The sequence below is a fragment of the Opisthocomus hoazin genome, chromosome 9 (assembly GCF_030867145.1).
Source record: "Opisthocomus hoazin isolate bOpiHoa1 chromosome 9, bOpiHoa1.hap1, whole genome shotgun sequence".
Classification (NCBI taxonomy): domain Eukaryota; kingdom Metazoa; phylum Chordata; class Aves; order Opisthocomiformes; family Opisthocomidae; genus Opisthocomus; species Opisthocomus hoazin.
In genome coordinates this window covers 1865940-1887961 of record NC_134422.1, presented here as the reverse complement: position 1 = coordinate 1887961, position 22022 = coordinate 1865940, and the positions used below count along the sequence as shown (strand labels likewise).

General features: G+C 57.2%; 1 protein-coding gene across 9 annotated transcripts in view; it reads left to right on the top strand.

Moving 5' to 3' along the window:
• FMNL2 (formin like 2) overlaps positions 1 to 20290 on the top strand; it is a 167899-nt gene extending 147609 nt beyond the window's left edge. Inside the window, exons 14-28 of one of the 9 annotated variants that reach the window (XR_012765003.1) lie at positions 1726 to 2041; positions 2421 to 2606; positions 3737 to 3757; positions 6094 to 6218; positions 6685 to 6887; positions 7887 to 8121; positions 8663 to 8731; positions 8892 to 8972; positions 9336 to 9465; positions 10269 to 10432; positions 10579 to 10680; positions 11151 to 11249; positions 13477 to 13600; positions 15174 to 15319; positions 18367 to 18411. Coding sequence is in view for 8 of the 9 variants with exons in the window: in XM_075430033.1 (XP_075286148.1) it covers positions 1726 to 2041; positions 2421 to 2606; positions 3737 to 3757; positions 6094 to 6218; positions 6685 to 6887; positions 7887 to 8121; positions 8663 to 8731; positions 8892 to 8972; positions 9336 to 9465; positions 10269 to 10432; positions 10579 to 10680; positions 11151 to 11249; positions 13477 to 13600; positions 16483 to 16598 (1971 nt within the window). In the remaining variant the exon portion in view is untranslated. Of the gene's footprint in view, positions 1 to 1725; positions 2042 to 2420; positions 2607 to 3736; positions 3758 to 6093; positions 6219 to 6684; positions 6888 to 7886; positions 8122 to 8662; positions 8732 to 8891; positions 8973 to 9335; positions 9466 to 10268; positions 10433 to 10578; positions 10681 to 11150; positions 11250 to 13476; positions 13601 to 15173; positions 15320 to 16482; positions 16599 to 18366 lie in introns of those variants that run through there. The other 8 variants (XM_075430040.1, XM_075430037.1, XM_075430036.1 and 5 more) reach the window with 8 other exon arrangements.
• The last annotated feature ends 1732 nt before the right edge of the window (positions 20291 to 22022 follow it).

Genomic DNA, 22022 nt, shown 5'->3' with positions numbered 1-22022 from the left:
GTGGCAACGGTGCGGTGGGGCGCGCGCGCCGGGGGAGCGATCTCCTGAGCGCTCTGTGCTGGGGAGGCAATGACCCTCGCGATGGGCCGAGTGGCTTCTGGTGGCTTCCGAATTCTGAACCGAGGACAGGTTTCAGGTAGAATTACAGAATGTTTGGGATTGGAAGGGACCTCTGTGGGTCTTCTAGTCCAACTCCCCTGCCCAAGCAGGGTCACCTACAGCAGGCTGCACAGAACCACATCCAGGGGGGGGCTTGAATATCTCCAGAGAAGGAGACTCCACAGCCTCCCTGGGCAGCCTGTTCCAGGGAAAATGAAGCTTTTCACAGAATCACAGAATAGTAGGGGTTGGAAGGGACCTCTGTGGGTCATCTAGTCCAACCCTCCTGCCCAAGCAGGGTCACCCAGAGCAGGCTGCACAGGATCTTGTCCAGGCAGGTCTTGAATATCTCCAGAGAAGGAGACTCCACAACCTCCCTGGGCAGCCTGTTCCAGGGCTCCGTCACCCTCAGAGGGAAGAAGTTCTTCCTCATGTTCAGACGGAACTTCCTGTGCCTCAGTTTCTACCACAAGCAGAGTTTAGAATAGAAAACAGATATCATTTGAAAAACAAGTTTAGTGAATTACTATCATTTTGACCATCTCCAGTTATGCAGCAATCTTTTATCCTATATTTACTATGCAAAAGCAGAATAATATTTTCATTTTTGTTTTGCACCATTTGTGAGTTGCACAGTACTATGTTGATGCATAGTATAAACTTAGGAATAAAAGCTCCGTTTCTACATAACAAAACAGTACACCAAAGTCTAATAAGCAGAACTTGAATATTTTATTCAAATACGCTGGAAGACCCCACTCAGGAAGCTTCTCTCCTATGTTATCAACATTTCCTTTCAAATTTTTGGGTAGCAGTTTAACTTACATTTAGAATTCAGAATGTAATTAAAATCTAATAACCTAAATGTGTATATGTTTATATCGAGATATTGGAGAAAATTGCTGATTTTTGTGAATCTTCAGCATTTCTATTGTCCAAGTTTCTCACAGAACTTTCAGAGGCTTATATCAGATCAACCAATCAAAATATGGAGTTCTGGAGCAGTTCAGTTCATTTTCCAGAGTGAAACTTTGCAATCTGGTCATGTGAACCAATAAACCATTAAGGCAATTCTGTCTCTGAGCTAAACAGATGACTTTTTATCCTCAGTTTCTAAGTATATAAGGTACACAGTGACTTAAACTTGCCTGAAAAATAATCATAAACATATATTTTGAGTAAGACAGTGTGTGTGCGCTCAAAGGTGGACGTTGAGGCTCTTTGAGCGTGCCAGCAAACCAGTGAAGGAGACGGGTACGTCTTAGCATCCTCTCTGGTAAAGGCAAAGTGGAGGAAGCGTACCCGCGCCGTGCGTTGAAGACTAGCACAAGAAATGGGGGACATCATCAAAAAGTGGCGATGGGAAGTTCTGCACCCCCGGGTGTTGGTGCCCACGGGTGAGGTTTCCGCCAGGGCTCGGTCCTGTGCGCGGCCTCGGTGCTGCTGGCGTGGGACAGAGACACGATGAACGTGTCCTCACCAGAGACGACGCGTGGCTTGCAGCAAAGCTCAGCAGAAGGCAGTGCTGGTGCGGTGACCGTCCCGTGTCAGGCTGGTCGGCTTCTGGTGTTGGCCTTCTGGTTTGAGAGCACAGGTGCAAATTCCTTGTTTCTGCGGCGTTCGCAGGAAGTCTACAAAGATGCAAATACCCAGGTTCACACCTTGAGGAAAATGGTGAAGGAAAAAGAAGAAGCCATCCAGCGACAGTCAACGCTGGAGAAAAAGATCCACGAACTGGAGAAGCAGGGAACCATCAAGATCCAGAAGAAAGGTGATGGCGACATCTCTATCCTGCCTGTTGCTCTGGCCTCCGGGACGGTGCCGGCAGCGTCAGAGGCCGTGGCTGGCACCTCTCTTGCACCGGGCGCTGGAGCTGCACCTTCGGTACCGTTGCCGCCGCCTCCACCACCGTTACCTGCCTTAGCAGCAGCGTCTGAGACGGGTAAGGAGCCTTTTGGCCGGGTGCTGGAGGTGGTTTGCTGTGCTGGGGACAGTCACAGCAACCTTACACTGACAAAACCCCCTGCAGCTGTAGTGAGCCCACCAGCAGCTGAGGGTGCTGAGGTCCCCCAGCGTGGGTGCTCCCATGTTCACCTGATCCATCGCTCAGCCCTTCAGCTGACAAAAAAAATACTAGCGTCTTCGTTAGAGTGGTTTCCTCCCATGTGAATACCCTGAGGTGCTTTGGTGGATGGCCCAAAGAACGCTTGGGCTGGCGTGGTGGTGGGGGGCGAGGTGGGTGCTGTGGCTTCTTCTGCAGGCGCTCGTGACGTTTGGAGCAGCGTTCGTGGTGACACCTCGTTTTTTCCTTCGTTTCTCAGTGCAAAACGGTCCCGTGTCGGTGTCGATGCCGCCACCTCCGCCGCCTCCACCACCACCACCGCCTCTCCCAGGTCCGTGCTTGGAGACGGCTCCCGCGGCCCCGCTGCCCCCGCCGCCCCCGCCATCGGCACCCCCCCTGCCCGGGACAGCCTCTCCCACCGTGGTGTTCAACTCGGGGCTGGCAGGTAAAGCCCCCGCGCGTCTCCTCGGTTGCGGGCAGGGGCAGGGCGCCGAGGTGGGACCTCGTTACTCAGTCACCTAAACAACACCCGTTACCTCTTCCTGGTGTTCACTCAGAGGGGTTTATGAGAGGAGAGAGCATTTATCAACCAAACACTTCTGGTTTGGTCTGGGGGAGGTGGCTGCTTCGGTGAAACTAAAGCTGTTGCCAAAAATAGTTTTCAAACGTGATCATTTTTTGGCTTGAAGCGAACAAAACCCGGTTTTGAAAGAAGCACAAAGCTTCGTGGTTTTGATTTCTTCTGAGAACTTGATGAAAAAGTATCCGCGCAAAAAGATGGCAAACTTTTTATGATTTTTTTGGAAGGAAGAAAAATTGACTGGCTGCCTTTAGTCATGTTTTTATGCTCTCTCTGACATACGCCAAGCAAGCAAATGCTCACTGGTATCACGCTGCTCTGCCCCAGGAAAGCTCAAGAGCGTGGTGACTCCAGAAGGAGAGACCGAGGAGCTCTGATTAATAGGGTTTTTCTGTTTGGAATCTGATTAAGTATTCCAAAGTTTCCTCTGGAAGTGAAAAGCATCATGAAACTAGAGGGTCCCAGGGCAAATTGAAAGATGAAAGCACCAAAGGGGTGACCAGCTGAGGTTAGGGGTTTGGCAGAGCTGGTGGCGGTCCCGTGCCGCGGCCGTGGGGTGCTTGGAGGGTGCTGGGAGCCCCAGGCACCGTCCCTCAGCCCTTATTAATTGGGGCTGGGAGCCGTGTGTGGGCCAGGGACCCAGCCACCATCCCTTAGCCCTTATTAATCGGGGCCGGGAGCCGTGGAGCAAGCCCTGCTGCTGCATGGGGCAGCTCTGAGCTGCGCCGGCGGCGGGGCCGAGCCCCCGCAGCCGAGCCCCTCGCCTGGGTGCTTGGGTGGGACGCCCAAAGGCCAGTGGGATGGGTGTTTTGTTCTGCGGTGGGTTAGGAGAGGGAGGCAAAATGCCTTTTCCTGATCCGATGGCTGCGCAGAAAGGAGGTTTTCTCCATTCAGGAACCTGCTGGGTCAGAGGGGAGGCAGTGAAATAACAACTTCTGCTTTTCTGACCGCTGCTAACATTTTTTTTTTCTCTGTTCTTTCTGCTTCCTGGTAAGATGGGCCAATCAAGCTCTTCTGTAGGTTGCTTTCTGCTAAGTATTTACCCCCTTCCCCCCGTTTCCCTCTGTGCTGTGCCCGTGTGCGTGCCCGCGGACTGGTGTGGGGATGGGGAGGCACTGGGGAGAGGGGGGCTGGTGCCGGCCCGGAGCCGGAGCACGCGGTAGCTTTGGCCGTGCTGCCACCCGTCGGGATTTGGCACCCAGGAGGCCCTGATTCAGCAAAGCGCTTCAGCAAGTAACGAAGACGTGCGGTTTCTCCGGAGCCATCCCCGAGCGACGCGACCTGTCGGCTGCGGGTGCCCTCTGCGGGGTCCGGTCCCCAGCCAGGGCTCGCTGACGGAGGAGGAGGGGAAATCTGGAGAGATTTTGGTCAGCTGCATCAGGAGCTGGCCCACGAGGCAGTGAGCTTCCTTTCCTGTCCCCGAATAACCCAGGAGCAGTTAATGGTCTATTCTAATCTATGCACAAGTGGAAAATGGGGTTTTTTTATGGGTGTTTCAGATGGAAAAAGCTATTACTTTTTTTTTAGGAATTATTTTGAAGCAACAGAATCACAGAATCCCAGCATGGTCAGGGTTGGCAGGGCCCTCTGTGGGTCCCCCAGCCCAACCCCCTGCCCAAGCAGGGTCACCCAGAGCAGGGGGCACAGCACCGCGGCCAGGCGGGGCTGGAATATCTCCAGAGAAGGAGACTCCACAGCCTCCCTGGGCAGCCTGGGCCAGGGCTCCGTCACCCTCAGAGGGAAGAAGTTCTTCCTCGGGTTCAGCTGGAGCTTCCTCTGCTCCAGTTTGTGCCCAGACAAATTAAGCAGAGAATAGAACTCTGTTTAGTTTAGATGAGCAGAAGCTGATGGTGTGTGTTCGTGCCTTCCAGATGGATGAAAATAATTCTCAGAACACACAGCTGAATATTGTGCGTGTTCCCGGTTATTCACTTACGGCTCTTTGTTTCGAGCAAATACTCTTGCCAGTAATTTATTCTTTGTGATGTCCCTGCAAAAGCAGCACGGGCATGAAAGGGAGGTGGACAGAAAACTCGATTCTCCTTTTCAAAGGGGAAGGACAAAGCGAGGGAAATGTTTTCAGCGTTCACCGGTGCGCAACAGGACTGTCCCCTGCAACAGGTCGTGGCTGTCCTGGCCGAAACGCACGGGCAGGGTCGATGGGGGAAAGTAAAATAGAGTTATTTGCTCAAGTGCTTTGCAACCTGGGCACCTGGCCATCTCCTGAAGCAGAGGGGAAGGCATCCAGCCCCTCTGCAGCGCGGCGAGGATTGAGCTAAACCCGCCCGGGGAGCGGGGACGCTGCGTGGGGACGCAGCGGGGCTGGGCGTCCCCGGCCGGGGGGATGCTCGGTGCCCCTCCGCCGCTGACCGCCGCCGCGGGCTGAAGGGCTTTTTCCAGCACTGGAGAGGAGGGACCAGGCTTTCTGTTTCGTGTTTGCAGCGTGGAAAGAAACAGGTTATTTTCTAAGTCATTTGGGAGCAAAACGTGGATTGATCACTTTAATGAACATCCCGATTCTGCAGCAGTGAATGACTTGATGTTTGCATCAGGATACAAAGAAATGAGAACTCAGTTGCAGAAATTATTCATGTACCTGCCAGGCCTGGTGGGACTAGGAGCAGAAAAGCGTTGTTTGCCTTGCTCCAACGTGGCTTTTTTGTCCTCTGTTCACGGATTAATGAGAGTAGTCAGTCCTCATTTTCATAGCTTCCCTGTGTAAATTACTACATCATTTAAGAACAAACCTGTGGTTTCAGCCACGGGAAAGCTCACGCCTGCTGCAGCCCACCCGCTTTTCCTCGAGAAGCCAAACCCGGTGAGAAGCACCGTCGCAGCAGGCGGCGGGGGGGCCCACACCCTGTACCAGAGCCTTGGGAAAAAGGGGCTTTTTTTCTCTGCTGGGCACCTATTCTGCGTTGAGTTTTGTGACCCAGATCACAGATCAGCACAGATCGCACCGGGCTGGGCTCTGCAGCCAGCAGGACAGGGTTAAATTCAACCACTCCCTCCGTTTTTTGTCGTGTTTAAAAATAGCCTGGGCTTTTAAATCAAGCCAGACACCACTTGGTAATAAAGCAACGACACATTTCCTTTAGTGAAGTTTTCACGGCCTCTGGCGCTGAGTCGGGTTCCGCAGAGGCTGGGCTCAGAACAGAGGAGGGGCTGGGTGGAAGCCTCTCGCCGCCCTTCGCCTGTCGAGGCAGCAAGACCCTTCCAAGGCTTTCCAGTGTGAGAACGTTGGCCAGTTCTTCCTCCGGTGCTGAAATGCCGACGCGAAAGCTGCGGTCTGGGCGCGCGGGGCGTTTCTGGGCGGCTGGGGGATTTGTCATTTCTTCTCTGCTGTCTTTAGCTGTGAAAATCAAGAAGCCGATCAAGACCAAGTTCCGCATGCCGGTGTTCAACTGGGTCGCCCTCAAACCCAACCAGATCAACGGGACGGTCTTCAACGAAATAGATGACGAGAGGATCCTGGAGGTACGAGTGCTGCTCGGTGCCCTCTGCCTCCCGCTTCTGTCCCTGACACGGCGGTGTTTGCAGGGGTAGATGGCAGCAGTCATTGGGCAAAGAGCTCATCCAGCGGCCCATGGCACCCAGCAGGTCAGCGTGAGTGCCGTGGGTGAGAATTAGGGATCATAGACTCACAGAATGGTCAGGGGTTGGCAGAGGGCTGTGGGTCACCCAGCCCAACCCCCTGCCCAAGCAGGGTCACCCAGAGCAGGGGGCACAGCACCGCGTCCAGGCGGGGCTGGAATATCTCCAGAGAAGGAGACTCCACAGCCTCCCTGGGCAGCCTGGGCCAGGGCTCCGTCACCCTCAGAGGGAAGAAGTTCTTCCTCATGTTCAGCTGGGGCTGGAATATCTCCAGAGAAGGAGACTCCACAGCCTCCCGGGCTTCAGTGTTTGCTGCGGGAGGGATAAATCCTTTTTCTTTCCTGTTCAGGATTTAAATGTGGACGAATTTGAAGAAATCTTCAAAACAAAAGCCCAAGGTCCAGCCATTGATCTTACTTCAAGCAAGCAGAAGATAACTCAGAAAGGGTCCAACAAAGTCACGTTACTGGATGCCAACAGGGCCAAAAATCTCGCCATTACTTTGAGGAAGGCTGGAAAGACGGCAGATGAAATATGCAGAGCTATTCACGTGTAAGTAAAACGCTTGTCAGCAAAGAAACCGTGTTGCAGATTTACTGTGAGTTTTGGTAAGTGGAATGGCTTTGAATTGGCAGTTCATGTAAATGTCTTTCCATCTGGAAAAAATCCAGGAGTAAGGATGGAACCGTTCTGAATTCCCAGAAATCAGATTGCCGTGAAGTAGAATAACAAATGCGCAGTTTTATGTCGCTGTGTCGCCGTTCAGACTTCACAAATTAGCACTTCTTTTTATTAAAGAGGCTAATTCATGCCTGTCCCCAGGAGGCCATTGCAGGCTGCATCTCTCATTCTGTTTGCCCAGTGCTTTCTGTGCTTTAATGAACCCTCAAACCCCAGGGTATCAGGAGGGGGCCGCGATTTTCGCTTGCTCCATGAAGCACGAGTTGGGTCCCAGTGCACTGGAAGGGTTTGGCGTAGAGCTGGGTTGGCAGGGACCCTCGCTGACCAACGCCAGCGGCTCCGGGGGTCGGTGCCTGCTCCTTGGGGCTGATCCTCGTGGCCATGCCGGACGTCGGCCGTTTCTCCGCAAAGGGACATCTGCTGAATTTGGAGGCCTGAGAGTGTCGTTGGGCCGGTGAGGAGGGTGAGCTGAACCTGCTGCAGACCGAGGCACCTTCAGCAGATGGGGTTTGCAGGGCTCTGCTGTTTGCTCCTGCCCACGTGTCTTCTCTGATGATAGCGAGGTGTGACCGTGGAGGGGTGGGGGGCAAGGACCGCATCTTTGGAGACAGGAACAAGGTGCCCAGCAGCGCCGTTCACACCTTCACGTGCAGAGAGCTTCACGTGCAGGACCGTGCCCCCCACCCCAGCCAGGGCTGCACGAGCAGGAGCAGCTTCACGGCTTCTCCACGGTTTCTCACCGCTTTACTGGCTCAGGCTCTGGTGGAGCTGAGCAGCGGCGGAGGCTGCTCTCTCTCTCATTTCTGCTGCTTTTCCCTCATTTTGTGCAGAGCCTTGTAACACGGCTTCTTCTGGTCTGCTGTCACGCAGGTTTGACCTGAAAACGTTGCCGGTGGATTTCGTCGAATGCCTGATGCGGTTCCTGCCCACCGAGAACGAAGTGAAGGTGCTGCGGCTCTACGAGCGGGAAAGGAAACCCATCGAGAACCTGTCCGACGAAGACCGGTTCATGATGCAGTTCAGCAAGATCGAGAGGCTGATGCAGAAGATGACCATCATGGCTTTTATAGGCAACTTTGCAGAGAGCATCCAGATGCTGACGCCGGTGAGTGAGGGCCGAACCCCTGGGGACAGCGGGGCGACGCGTGGGGGTCCGGGCTGCTCGGGGTTCTGCCTGCGGGGAGCTGGTGAAGCTTACAGAGATTTTAATTTTTCTAAGACAGGGAGATAGTTTGAGTGTCGTGGGGTGATTGTGAGTTCTCACTGGGACAGAATGAGAAACACATGAATGGAAAAATGATTTTCTAGCTATATTTTCATAGACCGGTGACTCCGATGTCCCAGGTGCTCTTTTATGACAGCTTGTAGCCTGGACTGCTCCGTACCATCCTGTTTCCTTACCCCTAGAAGTTCAAAATCGGTTCAAAGGAAAATCTAGCTGTTTGTGTCATCGGGGAGAGTTATTATCAGCGCTGGTCCGTGAATCACTGGAATTCCTGACGTGTCAGGGCAGGGTGATGTTCGTGCTGGGCCCCACAGTATGGATGAAAAACAAGGTTTTTTTTCAGAATGTGAGTGTTCAGGGTTTAATTGTACTCTTGGGTTGGATGTGCATTAACCAAAGCTGTTCCTGTGTTCACCTGCAGCAACTTCACGCAATAATAGCTGCGTCGGTCTCAATAAAGTCATCCCAAAAGCTGAAGAAGATACTGGAGGTAGGTCTGGGTGTAGATACGTTCAGTAGCTCCCTCACTCACCCTTGCACATACCGAAACCCTGCCTGGGTGCTGACCCACCAGCGCTCCTTCCAGAGGTTTCTAAAGCGCCGTGCGTTTGTCCTGAGAGCTCACGCTCCGCTCTGTTCCGTCCTGGCAGATAATCCTGGCGCTGGGAAACTACATGAACAGCAGTAAGCGCGGAGCCGTGTACGGATTTAAGCTCCAGAGCTTGGACCTGGTAAGGAGACGAGAGGAGCCTTGTGGGGACGGGGTGGGGGTGAGTTTCGCGGACACGGGACGTGGAGTGGCTGCTGGGGGGCTCGGTGGGTGCCGCCCGGGCGGTGAAATCAGAGCAGGGCAGTGGGGAAGGCGTCCGTGCCAGGCGGTGGGAGATGGCTTTGCTGAGCGTTGTGCCGGGGGGTCGCCTGGGAGGAGGCACGTGCCTTCAGAGGCTCTGCCCACCACAGCTTGGAAACCACCTGCTGAACTCTTCAGTGAGCTTTTACAGCCGTCCCTGTCAGGTGGAGAAGCACCGGTGGGGTCACTTTGCTTGGAGCCTGCTGCACCTCCACCCAGCGAGCTCTTTGCCTTCTCTCCCCAGCTCCTAGAAACAAAGTCGACAGACCGAAAGCAGACCCTGCTGCACTACATTTCCAACGTGGTCAAGGAGAAGTACCAGCACGTATCCCTCTTCTACAACGAGCTGCATTACGTGGAGAAGGCTGCCGCAGGTACTGTGACCCTCCTGTCCCTGGTGAGCAGTGGTGGCATGCACGCCGTGACCATGAGCCAGCAGCGTGCCCTGGCTGCCAAGAAGGGCAACGGGATCTTGGGGTGCATGAGGAGGAGTGTGGGCAGCAGGGCGAGGGAGGTTCTCCTTCCCCTCTGCTCTGCCCTGGTGAGGCCCCATCTGGAGTGCTGTGTCCAGTGCTGGGCTCCCCAGTTCAAGAAAGATGAGGAGCTACTGGAGAGAGTCCAGCAGAGGGCTACGAGGATGAGGAGGGGACTGGAACATCTCTGCTACGAGGAGAGGCTGAGGGAACTGGGCTTGTTCAGCCTGGAGAAGAGAAGGCTGAGAGGGGACCTTCGAAATGCCTCTAAATATCTGCAGGGTGGGGGTCAGGAGGACGGGGCCAGACTCTTTCCAGTGGTGCCCAGCGACAGGACAAGGGGCAACGGGCACAAACTGGAGCAGAGGAAGCTCCAGCTGAACCCGAGGAAGAACTTCTTCCCTCTGAGGGTGACGGAGCCCTGGCCCAGGCTGCCCAGGGAGGTTGTGGAGTCTCCTTCTCTGGAGATATTCCAGCCCCGCCTGGACAAGGTCCTGTGCAGCCTGCTCTGGGTGACCCTGCTTGGGCAGGGGGTTGGGCTGGGTGACCCACAGAGGGCCCTGCCAACCCCCACCATGCTGGGATTCTGGGATTCTGTGACTTCACGGCACGCCGTGCCTGGGCTGTGGGGGCTCTCCTCGGCGGGGAGTGGTTCAGGTGCTCGCAGAGCAGGAGCAGTGCAGCATTTCCCGTTTGTTTCCTAGTGTCTCTCGAAAACGTCCTCCTGGACGTGAAGGAGCTGCAGAGGGGCCTGGATCTGACGAAGCGCGAGTACACCATGCACGACCACAACACGATGCTGAAGGAGTTCATTCAGAACAACGAGGGGAAGCTGAAGAAGCTGCAGGACGATGCCAAAATAGCCCAGGTATTTCTTCGGTGAGGGGGTGCAGGCGAGGAGCAGCGCGTTGCTGCGAGGGACGGGCTTGGCGCACGCAGCGGGGAGGAGGAGGAGCGGCGACGCGGTGCGTTTGTCCCCGTACGTGCGACGCCGTAAACCTGTGCTCTTTGCAGGATGCCTTCGATGATGTTGTGAAGTACTTTGGGGAGAACCCCAAGACGACCCCCCCCTCGGTCTTTTTCCCGGTGTTTGTCCGGTTTGTGAAGGCCTACAAGGTAAACAGGAGCATCTTCCCCTTCTGAACCCCATGTGGTCCCTGCGTGGCTTGGGGCACCCAACCAAACAGCTCGTGGCTCCCTGCAGCGTTGACGCCGTGTGAGCCATCCCCGACGGCGCGGCCACGCCAGCCCGGGGCAGCACCAGCACTTGTTTGGGGATTATTTTGGGGGGCTGAAGGACAACATGGCTGTCTGAGACGCTGGAGGAATCCTCAGAAGTGGAGTGTCTGGGCGGCTGCAGCTCACACTGTGACCCTGGACACACATCTTTCGGGACCGGGAGGGGACGGTGTGCCACCTAGGAAGGTCTCGCCCAGCCTGGTGTCCTCAGGCTGTGACAAGGGGCAGCTGAATTGCTGCCTTGGGAAGCCCTGTGGTAGCCAGTGATAGCATCGCTCATTTGGAATATTTTCGTTCCCTGTGGCAATTAGAAGCTATAACCTGTGCCTTTTTTTTGTGACAAATAGCAAGCAGAAGAGGAGAATGAGCTGAGAAAAAAACAGGAACAGGCCTTAATGGAAAAACTCATGGAGCAAGAAGCGTTGATGGAGCAGCAGGACCAAAAGGTATGGAACAGAGACATCTTCACAGAATCCCAGCATGGTCGGGGTTGGCAGGGCCCTCTGTGGGTCACCCAGCCCAACCCCCTGCCCAAGCAGGGTCACCCACAGCAGGCTGCACAGCACCGTGTCCAGGCGGGGCTGGAATATCTCCAGAGAAGGAGACTCCACAGCCTCCCTGGGCAGCCTGGGCCAGGGCTCCGTCACCCTCAGAGGGAAGAAGTTCTTCCTCGGGTTCAGCTGGAGCTTCCTCTGCTCCAGTTTGTGCCCGTTGCCCCTTGTCCTGTCGCTGGGCACCACTGGAAAGAGTCTGGCCCCGTCCTCCTGACCCCCACCCTGCAGATATTTAGAGGCATTTCTAAGGTCCCCTCTCAGCCTTCTCTTCTCCAGGCTGAACAAGCCCAGCTCCCTCAGCCTCTCCTCGTAGGAGAGATGCTCCAGTCCCCTCCTCATCCTCGTAGCCCTGCGCTGGACTCTCTCCAGTAGCTCCTCATCTTTCTTGCACTGGGGAGCCCAGCACTGGACACAGCACTGCAGATGAGGCCTCACCAGGGCAGTGTAGAGGGGGAGGAGAACCTCCCTCGCCCTGCTGGCCACACTCCTCTTGATGCACCCCAGGATCCTGCCGGTGTATCCACCACTCCTCCCAGTTTGGTGTCATCAGCAAACTTGCTGAAGGTACATTCTAATTCTTCATCCAGGTGGTTGATGAAGAAATCTTGCAGGCAGGAGCCATCACGTTCCTGTGTTTTTCCTGCTAGTTGAGGAACCTCAGCTCTGCCTGAGAACCTCAGTTGCCCAATGGAGAGTTTCCACGAAGTGGGGTCTCTGGGAGTTTGCTCCTTATGTGGAGAGAACTGAAATGAGCTGAAGGGTTACGGTGCGTGGTTCTGCTGCTGTCGAAGGCCCCAGAATGAACTCGCCTGGTCCACAGTGCCCTTAGCTACGCTGCGTTCTGCTCGGGCCGTGTGTCTGTCACAACCCCCTGGGTGCTCGGAGCGCAGAGCTTCCCTCCCGTCGCCTGCCGGGACAAGGAGCCCTCCTCCCCGGAGCCGTCCCTGCGGAGCGCGGCGGCGGGGCTCAGCCGTTCTCCTGACCTGGTTTCCTCCTGAGGTGACACTCCGGGCTTGCTGGAGGACCTTTCCACAGCTCTAAAACCCCTGCTTTGTCAGCTGGGGCTGCTTCCCGCGGCTGCTGGGCTCCTTCATCCCAGCCGAGCTCTTCCCCGGGAGGGAAAGCCGGGTCTCCATGTTGCCCTGATGCTGCTCAGAGGGAAGCGCTTGGAGCTCCGGCTCCGAGTGATGAGAAGGTGTGGAAGCTGGGTACGAACGTGAGAAGGAGAAGCGGCGTGGCAGCTGGGTTAGCTGGTGACTCTGCTCGTCCCCTCCATGGGACGCCAGCTGCCCCCACGCTGGTGTTCTCCTGGTCTGGTGGAAAAGCGGCGGCTGCTGTTTGCGGCTGGCTGCTGGTGGGCTCGGCCGGTGCCTCGCAGCTCTGCGGAGAGGGACTGGGAGTGCTCAGGGTGACCATGAGCCAGCAGCGTGCCCTGGGTGCCAAGAAGGCCAATGGGATCCTGGGGTGCATGAGGAGGAGTGTGGGCAGCAGGGCGAGGGAGGTTCTCCTTCCCCTCTACACTGCCCTGAGGAGGCCCCATCTGCAGTGCTGTGTCCAGTGCTGGGCTCCCCAGTTCAAGAAAGATGAGGAGCTACTGGAGAGAGTCCAGCGGAGGGCTACGAGGATGAGGAGGGGACAGGAGCATCTCTGCTACGAGGAGAGGCTGAGGGAGCTGGGCTTGTTCAGCCTGGAGAAGAGAAGGCTGAGAGGGGACCTTAGAAATGCCTCTAAATATCTGCAGGGTGGGGGTCAGGAGGACGGGGCCAGACTCTTTCCAGTGGTGCCCAGCGACAGGACAAGGGGCAACGGGCACAAATTGGAGCAGAGGAAGCTCCAGCTGAACCCGAGGAAGAACTTCTTCCCTCTGAGGGCGACGGAGCCCTGGCCCAGGCTGCCCAGGGAGGCTGTGGAGTCTCCTTCTCTGGAGATATTCCAGCCCCGCCTGGCCGCGGTGCTGTGCAGCCTGCTCTGGGTGACCCTGCTTGGGCAGGGGGTTGGGCTGGGTGACCCCCAGAGGTCCCTGCCAACCCCCACCATGCTGGGATTCTGTGATTCTGTGCTTCCCGTGCGGGGGGAGCTGGGGGTCGGCGCTTACCCGTCCTCTCTCCCTTGCTTTCAGTCTCCCTCACACAAAACAAAGCGGCAGCAGCAAGAGCTGATCGCAGAGCTGCGGCGGCGGCAGGTCAAGGACAACAGGCACGTCTACGAAGGGAAGGACGGTGCTATCGAGGACATTATCACAGGTAAACGCCTGCGGTTCCCTGATCCGAGGCTCATGCACAACAAATAAGAACGTGTAGCTGCCTACTAGCTGTTGTAAGTGCTTTGTGTCGTTCTTAACAAAGCGTTACGCAAGCACAGCCCAGGGCTTTGCACGAGGTGAACCCAGCGTAGGAACCTCTGCGCAGGGCACGTAACAGAGCCCAGTAGCGTGCCTTTACGTGTCGTCTTGGGCGCTCGCATGGTCCCTTCGCTCCTCTCCAGCGTGTGGGGACGCGCTCGGTCTCCGGCCGTTCGCGTAGGTGGCACCGGATCCCGGCAGACGCGCCGGTGGGGCTGCGCGTGCCATGCAGAGCCTTCCCAGAAACCATTTTTTTCCCCATAAATGGAACGAGCGACGGAGGTTTTGCATTATTAAGAGCCTACACTGTCATTAAGATGTACCAGCAGTGATGGCAGCACATTATCACGCAGTTAGGGCGCATCGTTTAGTGGGGCCTGGATGATTTACGACCCCCAACGCCGCTGGTTTCCCTGCTGCTCGGACTGGTGGGCAGCCCAGGGCTGGGGGCAGAGGCGCAGAACCCGCTGTCGTAGCCGGATGCGGCCAGGGCTTCGGTGCTGATGAAATGAGCTGCCTTGGAAAGGGCGTTTTGGGCAGGAGTCAGATCGTTGTCGGTCTACACGGCTGCTCTGATCGCAGCGCGGTGACTTCACTGCGCGTTCCTCGCCCGCGGTGAGGAGGGAACGCGATTTTGACGCTCCGATAGCTTTGCAGTGCTTGGTTTCCATCGCACAGGAGCTCCAGAAAAGGTCTTTGGGCAGAATTTCCTTGGCTGCTGCTCCCGAACGTTTTTTCTCATGGGTTTTTTTCTGCAGGAGGGGAGGAGAGCTGTTTTGCCACCCACTAAGCAAAGCCAGGGAATTTTTGCCCAGCTGGATGACAGGGCTGAAATGCTCGAAGCTTTCACAACTCCCTTTAACCTTGATTAATAGCTTCCTAAGATAGCATTCTTTAAATAAAGGGCAGAGTCGCTGTAATATCTAATCTCTTGCTGCTTCTGCAACTCCTTCAGACTCCTGGGAGCTTGTGGGACTGGTAAAGCGGTTCTCCTGCTCTGCGGCAGAAATCGGTGGTGGGGCAGAAGGCCATCCGCACGCCAAGGGCAGCCCGGTGCAGGGAGACTCCGCTGGGACCTGTCCCGTGGTCTTGTGCCTGGTGTTTCCCGTGGCGGGGGTGTCTCTGCGGGCCTTAAGCCGTGGGATGAGAAAGGTCAGGCCGGGTGGGACCGGGGCCGCTCGAACGCGGCCCGCGAGATCTCTGCCAGCGGGGTGGAAACGGCTGAAAGCGTCGTTCCAAAGCGGACGGCGCCTGAGAAAAGGGGCAGAGCGCTGCGGTGTCTCCAGCCTGCGGAAAGCAACGGGACGGGAGAAACGCTCGCGCCGGGGCCGGCAGCGGCCTCGTGGCCAAAGGGTGACGAAGCGATCCCAGGGCCCGGTCCCCAGGCGTCCGTCCCCCGGCGCTAACCGCGTACTAATGCGATGGCCGCGCGTCTGACGGCTCTGTTTGTCTGTCTGGCTGTTGTTCCCATGCAGTGCTGAAGACTGTGCCCTTTACCGCCCGAACCGCCAAGCGGGGCTCTCGGTTCTTCTGCGAACCTGTTCTCACTGAGGAATTCCATTACTAAACTATTCCCCTTTCACATCTGATGCTCTTAGAAAACAGAAAGGTCGCTGTAGAGGTTTTTTTTTTTTGGCACTTCCCCGTTTGTCCGGATCTCAGCCAGGCTCGTGTGAACGTTGAGTGTGTAGTAACGTCCGGCGTCCGCCTGAAGTTGTGTTTGTGTCACCTCTGTTGCATGCTCTCGTCTTTCGGCAACGTCTCGTTCCATCCCATCGACCTTGCGCTCGATGCTTTCGGCCATCCCGGTGCCCGAAAGCATCTCTGGCCCCGCTGCCGGCTGCCATAGAACAGCGAGTGGCGGAGTCACGGCGGACGGGGCGCGGGTCGCCTGCGGCGCCCGAGACTTGGGAGACCAAACGCAGCGAGACGTGACGGTTCACTTGGCTTTTCTATGCCATGTCCACATGTGAAGATGAAGCAAAGTTGCGGGCTGCATGGAGGCAGCGGGGCTTTCCTGGGGTGGGCAGGGCTGCCTGTAGTAACGTACGTCCTCTGCCAGGAGTGTTTCATTCTAGGCTTGCTAACCAGCCCCTGCATGTTTCCCTGCATGCGAGACGCACGCGCAGCTTCCTCTGCTCGCTCGGTCGCATCCATCTTCAACTCCGCTCAGTTCCACGCCGGCTCTGTCGAGGGCAGCGGGGCTGAGCGCCGGGTGCCAGCCGGTGCCGGTGCCCGCGGGCAGCGCTGGGGCTGGGCTCGGGGACGGCGGCGGTGCCGTGGCCCAGGGGGAGCAGGGGGAAGCGCTCAGAAGTGGCGACGAGGAAAAGCTTGGCGTGGAACTGAGCCGTTGCCGTCGCGTGGCGTGAGGAGGGTGCGCTTAACCCGGCATGGCTGCTGGCACTGTCGTCTTCAGCGGAGGACTCGGCCGCTGTGGAAGACAACAGTGCTGCCCTCCGTGATGTGTGTTTTTGTGAATGCTTCTAATAAAACTGCTAACCGTAATCAGCTCGGTGGTTGGTTGCTCTTCTGAGTTAATTTCTGTGGTACCTTCCTGGAGCCAATCTTCAAAGCAGCTTGGAGTTTGGTTAGCGAGAGGCCCTCCCGTCCTTTCCTCTCCGTGCCTAACCTCCTCTCGCAGCCTTGGCCTGACCCCTCTTGCTCTGTCGGCTAACGTGCCTGGGAGTTCGGAACGCTCAGTCGACTTGCTCTTCATTCTCCATCCCATTTATTACTTAACCATCATTTTGTGTTTTGTTTTGTTTTGTTTCTTTTTCTGTTTAGCCCTAAAGAAGAATAATATCACTAAATTTCCAAATGTTCACTCGAGGGTAAGGATTTCTTCTAGCACACCGGTGGTGGAGGATACACAGAGCTGGCAAGCATCACTTTTTACTTAGCTTCCTCCTCTCTCTCTATGCCAGACAGCCTGTTGTAGCTGCGGCTGAGCGTAATACTGGTGAGAGCCCAACGGCCAGGGCAGACCGAGACCCCTGCTCCTCACCCTCCGCGGTGCAGGGGATCCACGGCCCCTGGGCTGGTGACCGGCTTCACGCCCTCTCTCCGTTGTGGCCCTTTCTCCTCCGAGTTTCGCCCCAGCTAGGCAGCCGTGGCCCGAGGCAGGTCCCTGGGTGTTCTGCAGCCCCGGGCACGCCGAGAGCCAAGAAGCTGGGAGCTGGCTTTCAACCAGGACAGACGTCAGCAGGGACATCAGGAGGAGGGTTTGCCCCGTCCAGCGCAGATTTGCTTTCCAAGCGATGCTGTAGCTGGGGTCAGGCTGCAGGGGTACCGAGTGTGCTCGCCGTGTCGCGGCCGCACACGTAACCGCACGTGTAACACGCCTAACAGCACGCGTAACGCCCGCTTCCATCAACACATCCATCCCCCCTGTCCGACCCATGGCATGCTCAGTGTTTCCCACCTCTTTGCTCACCTCCCCAGCAGCAGCAGGGCGGATCGGGCCAGCGAGGAGGAGGAGGGAGGTGACGAAGCATCCCTGCAGCGGGGCGAGCGGGTGGCCGGGGGGCAGGACGGCAGCCGGAGCTTCGCCAGCCGGTTGCAGCGTAGCGGCTGCGTTAGCTCAGGGCCCCCTCGTTTAGGTCACCGGGCACGCAGGGAGCGCAGACCCACCCTCGCGTTGCCCAACGCTGGCACCGTCGTGCCCTGGGCCACGCACCTCCCGCGCGCTGCGTCCTGCCGCAGCCTGCTCCTCCGGCTCCCGTGGGTGTTGGAGAGCCCGTGCGAGGGACTGGGTGCGGTGGACAGGCCGGCTCCCACAGAATCCCAGCATGGAGGGGTTGGCAGGGCCCTCTGGGGGTCCCCCAGCCCAGCCCCCTGCCCAAGCAGGGTCACCCACAGCAGGCTGCACAGCACCGCGGCCAGGCGGGGCTGGAATATCTCCAGAGAAGGAGACTCCACAGCCTCCCTGGGCAGCCTGGGCCAGGGCTCCGTCACCCTCAGAGGGAAGAAGTTCTTCCTCATGTTCAGCTGGAGCTTCCTCTGCCTCAGTTTGTGCCCATTGCCCCTTGTCCTGTCGCTGGGCACCACTGGAAAGAGTCTGGCCCCGTCCTCCTGACCCCCACCCTGCAGATATTTAGAGGCATTTCTAAGGTCCCCTCTCAGCCTTCTCTTCTCCAGGCTGAACAAGCCCAGCTCCCTCAGCCTCTCCTCGTAGGAGAGATGCTCCAGTCCCCTCCTCATCCTCGCAGCCCTGCGCTGGGCTCTCTCCAGTAGCTCCTCATCTTTCTTGAACTGGGGAGCCCAGCACTGGACACAGGACTCCAGATGAGGCCTCCCCAGGGCAGAGCAGAAGGGAAGGAGAACCTCCCTCGTCCTGCTGCCCACACTCCTCCTCATGCACCCCAGGATCCCCTTAGCCTTCTTGGCAGCCCGCAGCGGGGAGACGCGGACGTGGCGGCGTCGCTCCCCGCAGCCCCCCGGCGCGTGTCACCAGTATTCCCGGCTGCTTGGGCGCGTAGCGCAGGGGCTGGGCCGGGTTTGCTCCCTTCTGCTCTGGCCGGGCTGCAGACCCCTCTCCCGCGCCTACACAAGCTGCTTTGATTGGCTTCCAGCAGGACCCCCCCCCCCCCCTGTGCGTGCGTGGGTGCGTGGGTGCGCGCGCGCGGGCGAGCCGTGCCCGGTGACCAACGCCGCTTTTCCTCTCCGCAGATCTTCGAAACCAGCCGTACCGCCGGGCCGACGCGGTGAGGAGGAGCGTCCGGCGGCGCTTCGACGACCAGAACTTGCGCTCGGCCAACGGCGCCGAAATCGCCATGTGAGCCGGAGCCCTGCGCGTGTCGAGAACGGGGAGGGGGAGGGGGGGGGTTTGCTTGAACCATGCCTTGTCCGCGTGAACCCTGCGCTCTGCCCTTGGAACTCTTAGCGTTCGCCCTCGGAAGGGCCCGAAGACCTGGGACACGCGCAGGGACGTCAGCGATGGGCTCGCCGCGCCGCCGTAGCTCCCAAGTGCCTACAGCCGCAGAACCTGCTCCGGTGACTCAAAGCAATAGGACTTGATTGGGTAGCTTTTCACACCAAGACGTTGTTCAGTGTTTTTAACCAAAATGTAAAATCCGCGTTGCTTTGTTTTGGGTGTTCGGTTTGGTTTCTACCAAGGTTTAGTGAGTGGTCTCCGTGGAGCTGCCGGGCTGTGGCCGGTTCCTGTGCTGCCCGCCCAGGGCGTACGCAGCTGCACTTGGTGGCTGCTGATGGGGTTTTTTTTTTTTCCAAAAAGGAAGACATTTAAGGGCTTTCTGTATGTAACGTGGAAATAATTCCCAGCAGAGGCGTCCCTTTTCCCGGCTGGCGGCGCGGGGCTGCTGGGGACGGGCGCGGAGGGTGGCGAAGGCGCGCGCCGTGCTCCTCACCTAGAGGCAGCTTTCGAGTAACAGTGTATTTATTAATTAGCACTAAGCTATTAACATCTCAGTAATCAGTATTAGGCTTCGGAGGACCGGTGCAGCTCAGCTGCTGGTGCAGAGACCCATCCCGTGCCCTGCGCTGGGGGACCCGTGCCCCGCTCCAGCCCCAGCTTCCGCGGACAATCCGGCTCGGCTTCGCGGCCAGGGCCCCCCCAGCTCCCGGCCGAAAGCCCCCCACGGGTCGCAGACGCCGCTTTGCCTTCCGAAAGCCGACCCGGGGACACGGGCGTTACGCCGGCAGCACCACGCACCCGCGCTGCGCGTCCGTGCCGGCGGCAGGAGGGAGGTGACGGCGGGCCGGCCGCGGCCGCGAGCGTCTCTGCGGCGAGGAACTGGACCGAAGAGAAACGAGATCCGTGTAGCTGACGGCTTTACCTTGCCTGGTCTCACCGCATCGCTCTGTTAATTGTAAAATTTCTTGTATAGTATTTAACCACTGAATTTCTTTTCCTTTTATGTTGTGCTTACGTGAACCACTGGTGAAGGTCCCCCCCCCCCTTTTTTGTTTCCCCGTGGATACTGTGTAGGTATAAGATAATCTGTTTTTAAATGTACAGATATTTTGCTACAAAATCGGTGCAGTTTTTTATGGTTTTTACACTTCTCTTTTATTCCCACTTTAGCCGCTGGGTAATATTGTAAATATTGTTTAAAAAGGAAAAAAAAAAAAAAGCATCGGCCTGTGCTATACAATCTGAATGTTATTTTAACTTATAGTTTTTGTTTTTATATTTAACTAAATGGACAGTTTGGGGCTCCCAGCTACCACATCGACCTCTGCTTACCTATTGACAGGACGTTGACTTTAAAACCCTCCACCTCCTTGCATTTACGGCACCGCGTACCCGACCTGCTAGAGAGAACACGCCGGTCCGCCGCCGTCACGCCGCGGCGACGGGAGAGCAGCTCAATCGGCGCAAGAAAACGGGGCAATTAATTTCATAAATCCTTCGGCCAATGGTTCAGAGCGCCAGCTCGTGCACTGCTCAGCTCCAAGGTATTTTTTTGAACTGAAGACAAAAAAATACCATACAGCTGGAAGGCAGCGCTGGCGTGTTCTCTTTAATATTTTTCTAGTAATAGACCTGCTGCTTAGCGATGTTAGAAGTGTTTTATAAAAGCAGTTCATGTTACTCTCCTGGTCTGTTCCTGGCATAAGAGCAAATAAACTATTTACACTACTACGCAGTAAGCCAGAGGGGGTTTTTTTTTGTCGTGAGTTTTATGGTTTTGCCCCCAAAGGGGCAGTGCTGGATTGGGGTGGGGGGGGTGTTTCTGGGTTTTTTTTTTAAACCTGCTGTTTGCCTTCGTACCCCCCCAGCACTCAGCTGCTGTAACGGCACCCGGGGCTTGGGGTGTCTGGTTCTGTCCCTTTCCCCACCGCAGTGGGACTCCGGGGCTGTTGGGGACAGGGAAGGGATGGAAGAGGACACGAGGCCCCCTCACCCCCCGGCAGCCGTCCTGGGCCGCGGCCACCGCTGCAGCCGGGTCCCGCTGGGCCCCACCTGATGACTGCCACCAGCAGACACCCAAAGAACCCCCCCGGTGCTCGGCACCCCAACGCTGGCGTCGGGGAGGAGCAGCGCGCTGCTGGGCGAGAGGCAGAGGTGAAAATCCACGGCGAGGAGTAGTTTGCCATAAATACACAAAACCCCAACCATTTGAGTCCTAAAGTTAAAGAGAACAACGTCATGCATCAGCCAAAAATCAGGTTTAATGTTCGGAAGGGTTCAACAGAACCAGGATAAGGGAGCGCGGGGTGGGAGCAGGCGCTGCGGGGTGGGGGATTGGCACGAACCCCCCCGGCCGGGAGCGGGAGCGGCACGAAACCGAGCAAATTGAACACAGCCGCGGTCGAACGGCGCGACAGCCAGCAGCGACGCGTGAAAACAACCACGCGTGCTACAAACCCTCTCACTGCCGAGGCAGAAATGGAGAGTTCGAGCTCAGCGCGGTGCCGTGCTGGCCGGGCCAGAGGGACAGAGTCACCGAGCACGAGCAGGGCTGGGTGACACCGTCTGCCCCGCCAGCGACCGAGGAGCCGGCGAACCAGGGACGAGAGGGGGAACACCCCAAAACAAAACCCTGCAAAGAAGCCTGAAGTCACTGCCCTTAAAAACCTGGAGTGCTGGCGGATGACAGGGTGACCATGAGCCAGCAGCGTGCCCTGGGTGCCAAGAAGGCCAAGGGGATCCTGGGGTGCATCACGAGGAGTGTGGGCAGCAGGGCGAGGGAGGTTCTTCTGCCCCTCTGCTCTGCCCTGGGGAGGCCCCATCTGCAGTGCTGGGTCCAGTGCTGGGCTCCCCAGTTCAAGAAAGATGAGGAGCTACTGGAGAGAGCCCAGCGCAGGGCTGTGAGGATGAGGAGGGGACTGGAGCATCTCTGCTACGAGGAGAGGCTGAGGGAGCTGGGCTTGTTCAGCCTGGAGAAGAGAAGGCTGAGAGGGGACCTTTGAAATGCCTCTAAATATCTGCAGGGTGGGGGTCAGGAGGATGGGGCCAGACTCTTTCCAGTGGTGCCCAGTGACAGGACAAGGGGCAATGGGCACAAACTGAAGCAGAGGAAGCTCCAGCTGAACATGAGGAAGAACTTCTTCCCTCTGAGGGTGCCGGAGCCCTGGCCCAGGCTGCCCAGGGAGGCTGTAGAGTCTCCTTCTCTGGAGATATTCCAGACCCGCCTGGACGCGGTGCTGTGCAGCCTGCTCTGGGTGACCCTGCTTGGGCAGGGGGCTGGGCTGGGTGACCCACAGAGGGCCCTGCCAACCCTGACCATGCTGGGATTCTGTTTGGAAGCTGCCGCCTTTTGCAACAGCTGGTAAGACACACCAAAAAAACCCCATTATAATAATTTACATTTACAGCTTTTTTATTTTTAATGGAAAAAATAAAGGCAAACCTTTTAAAA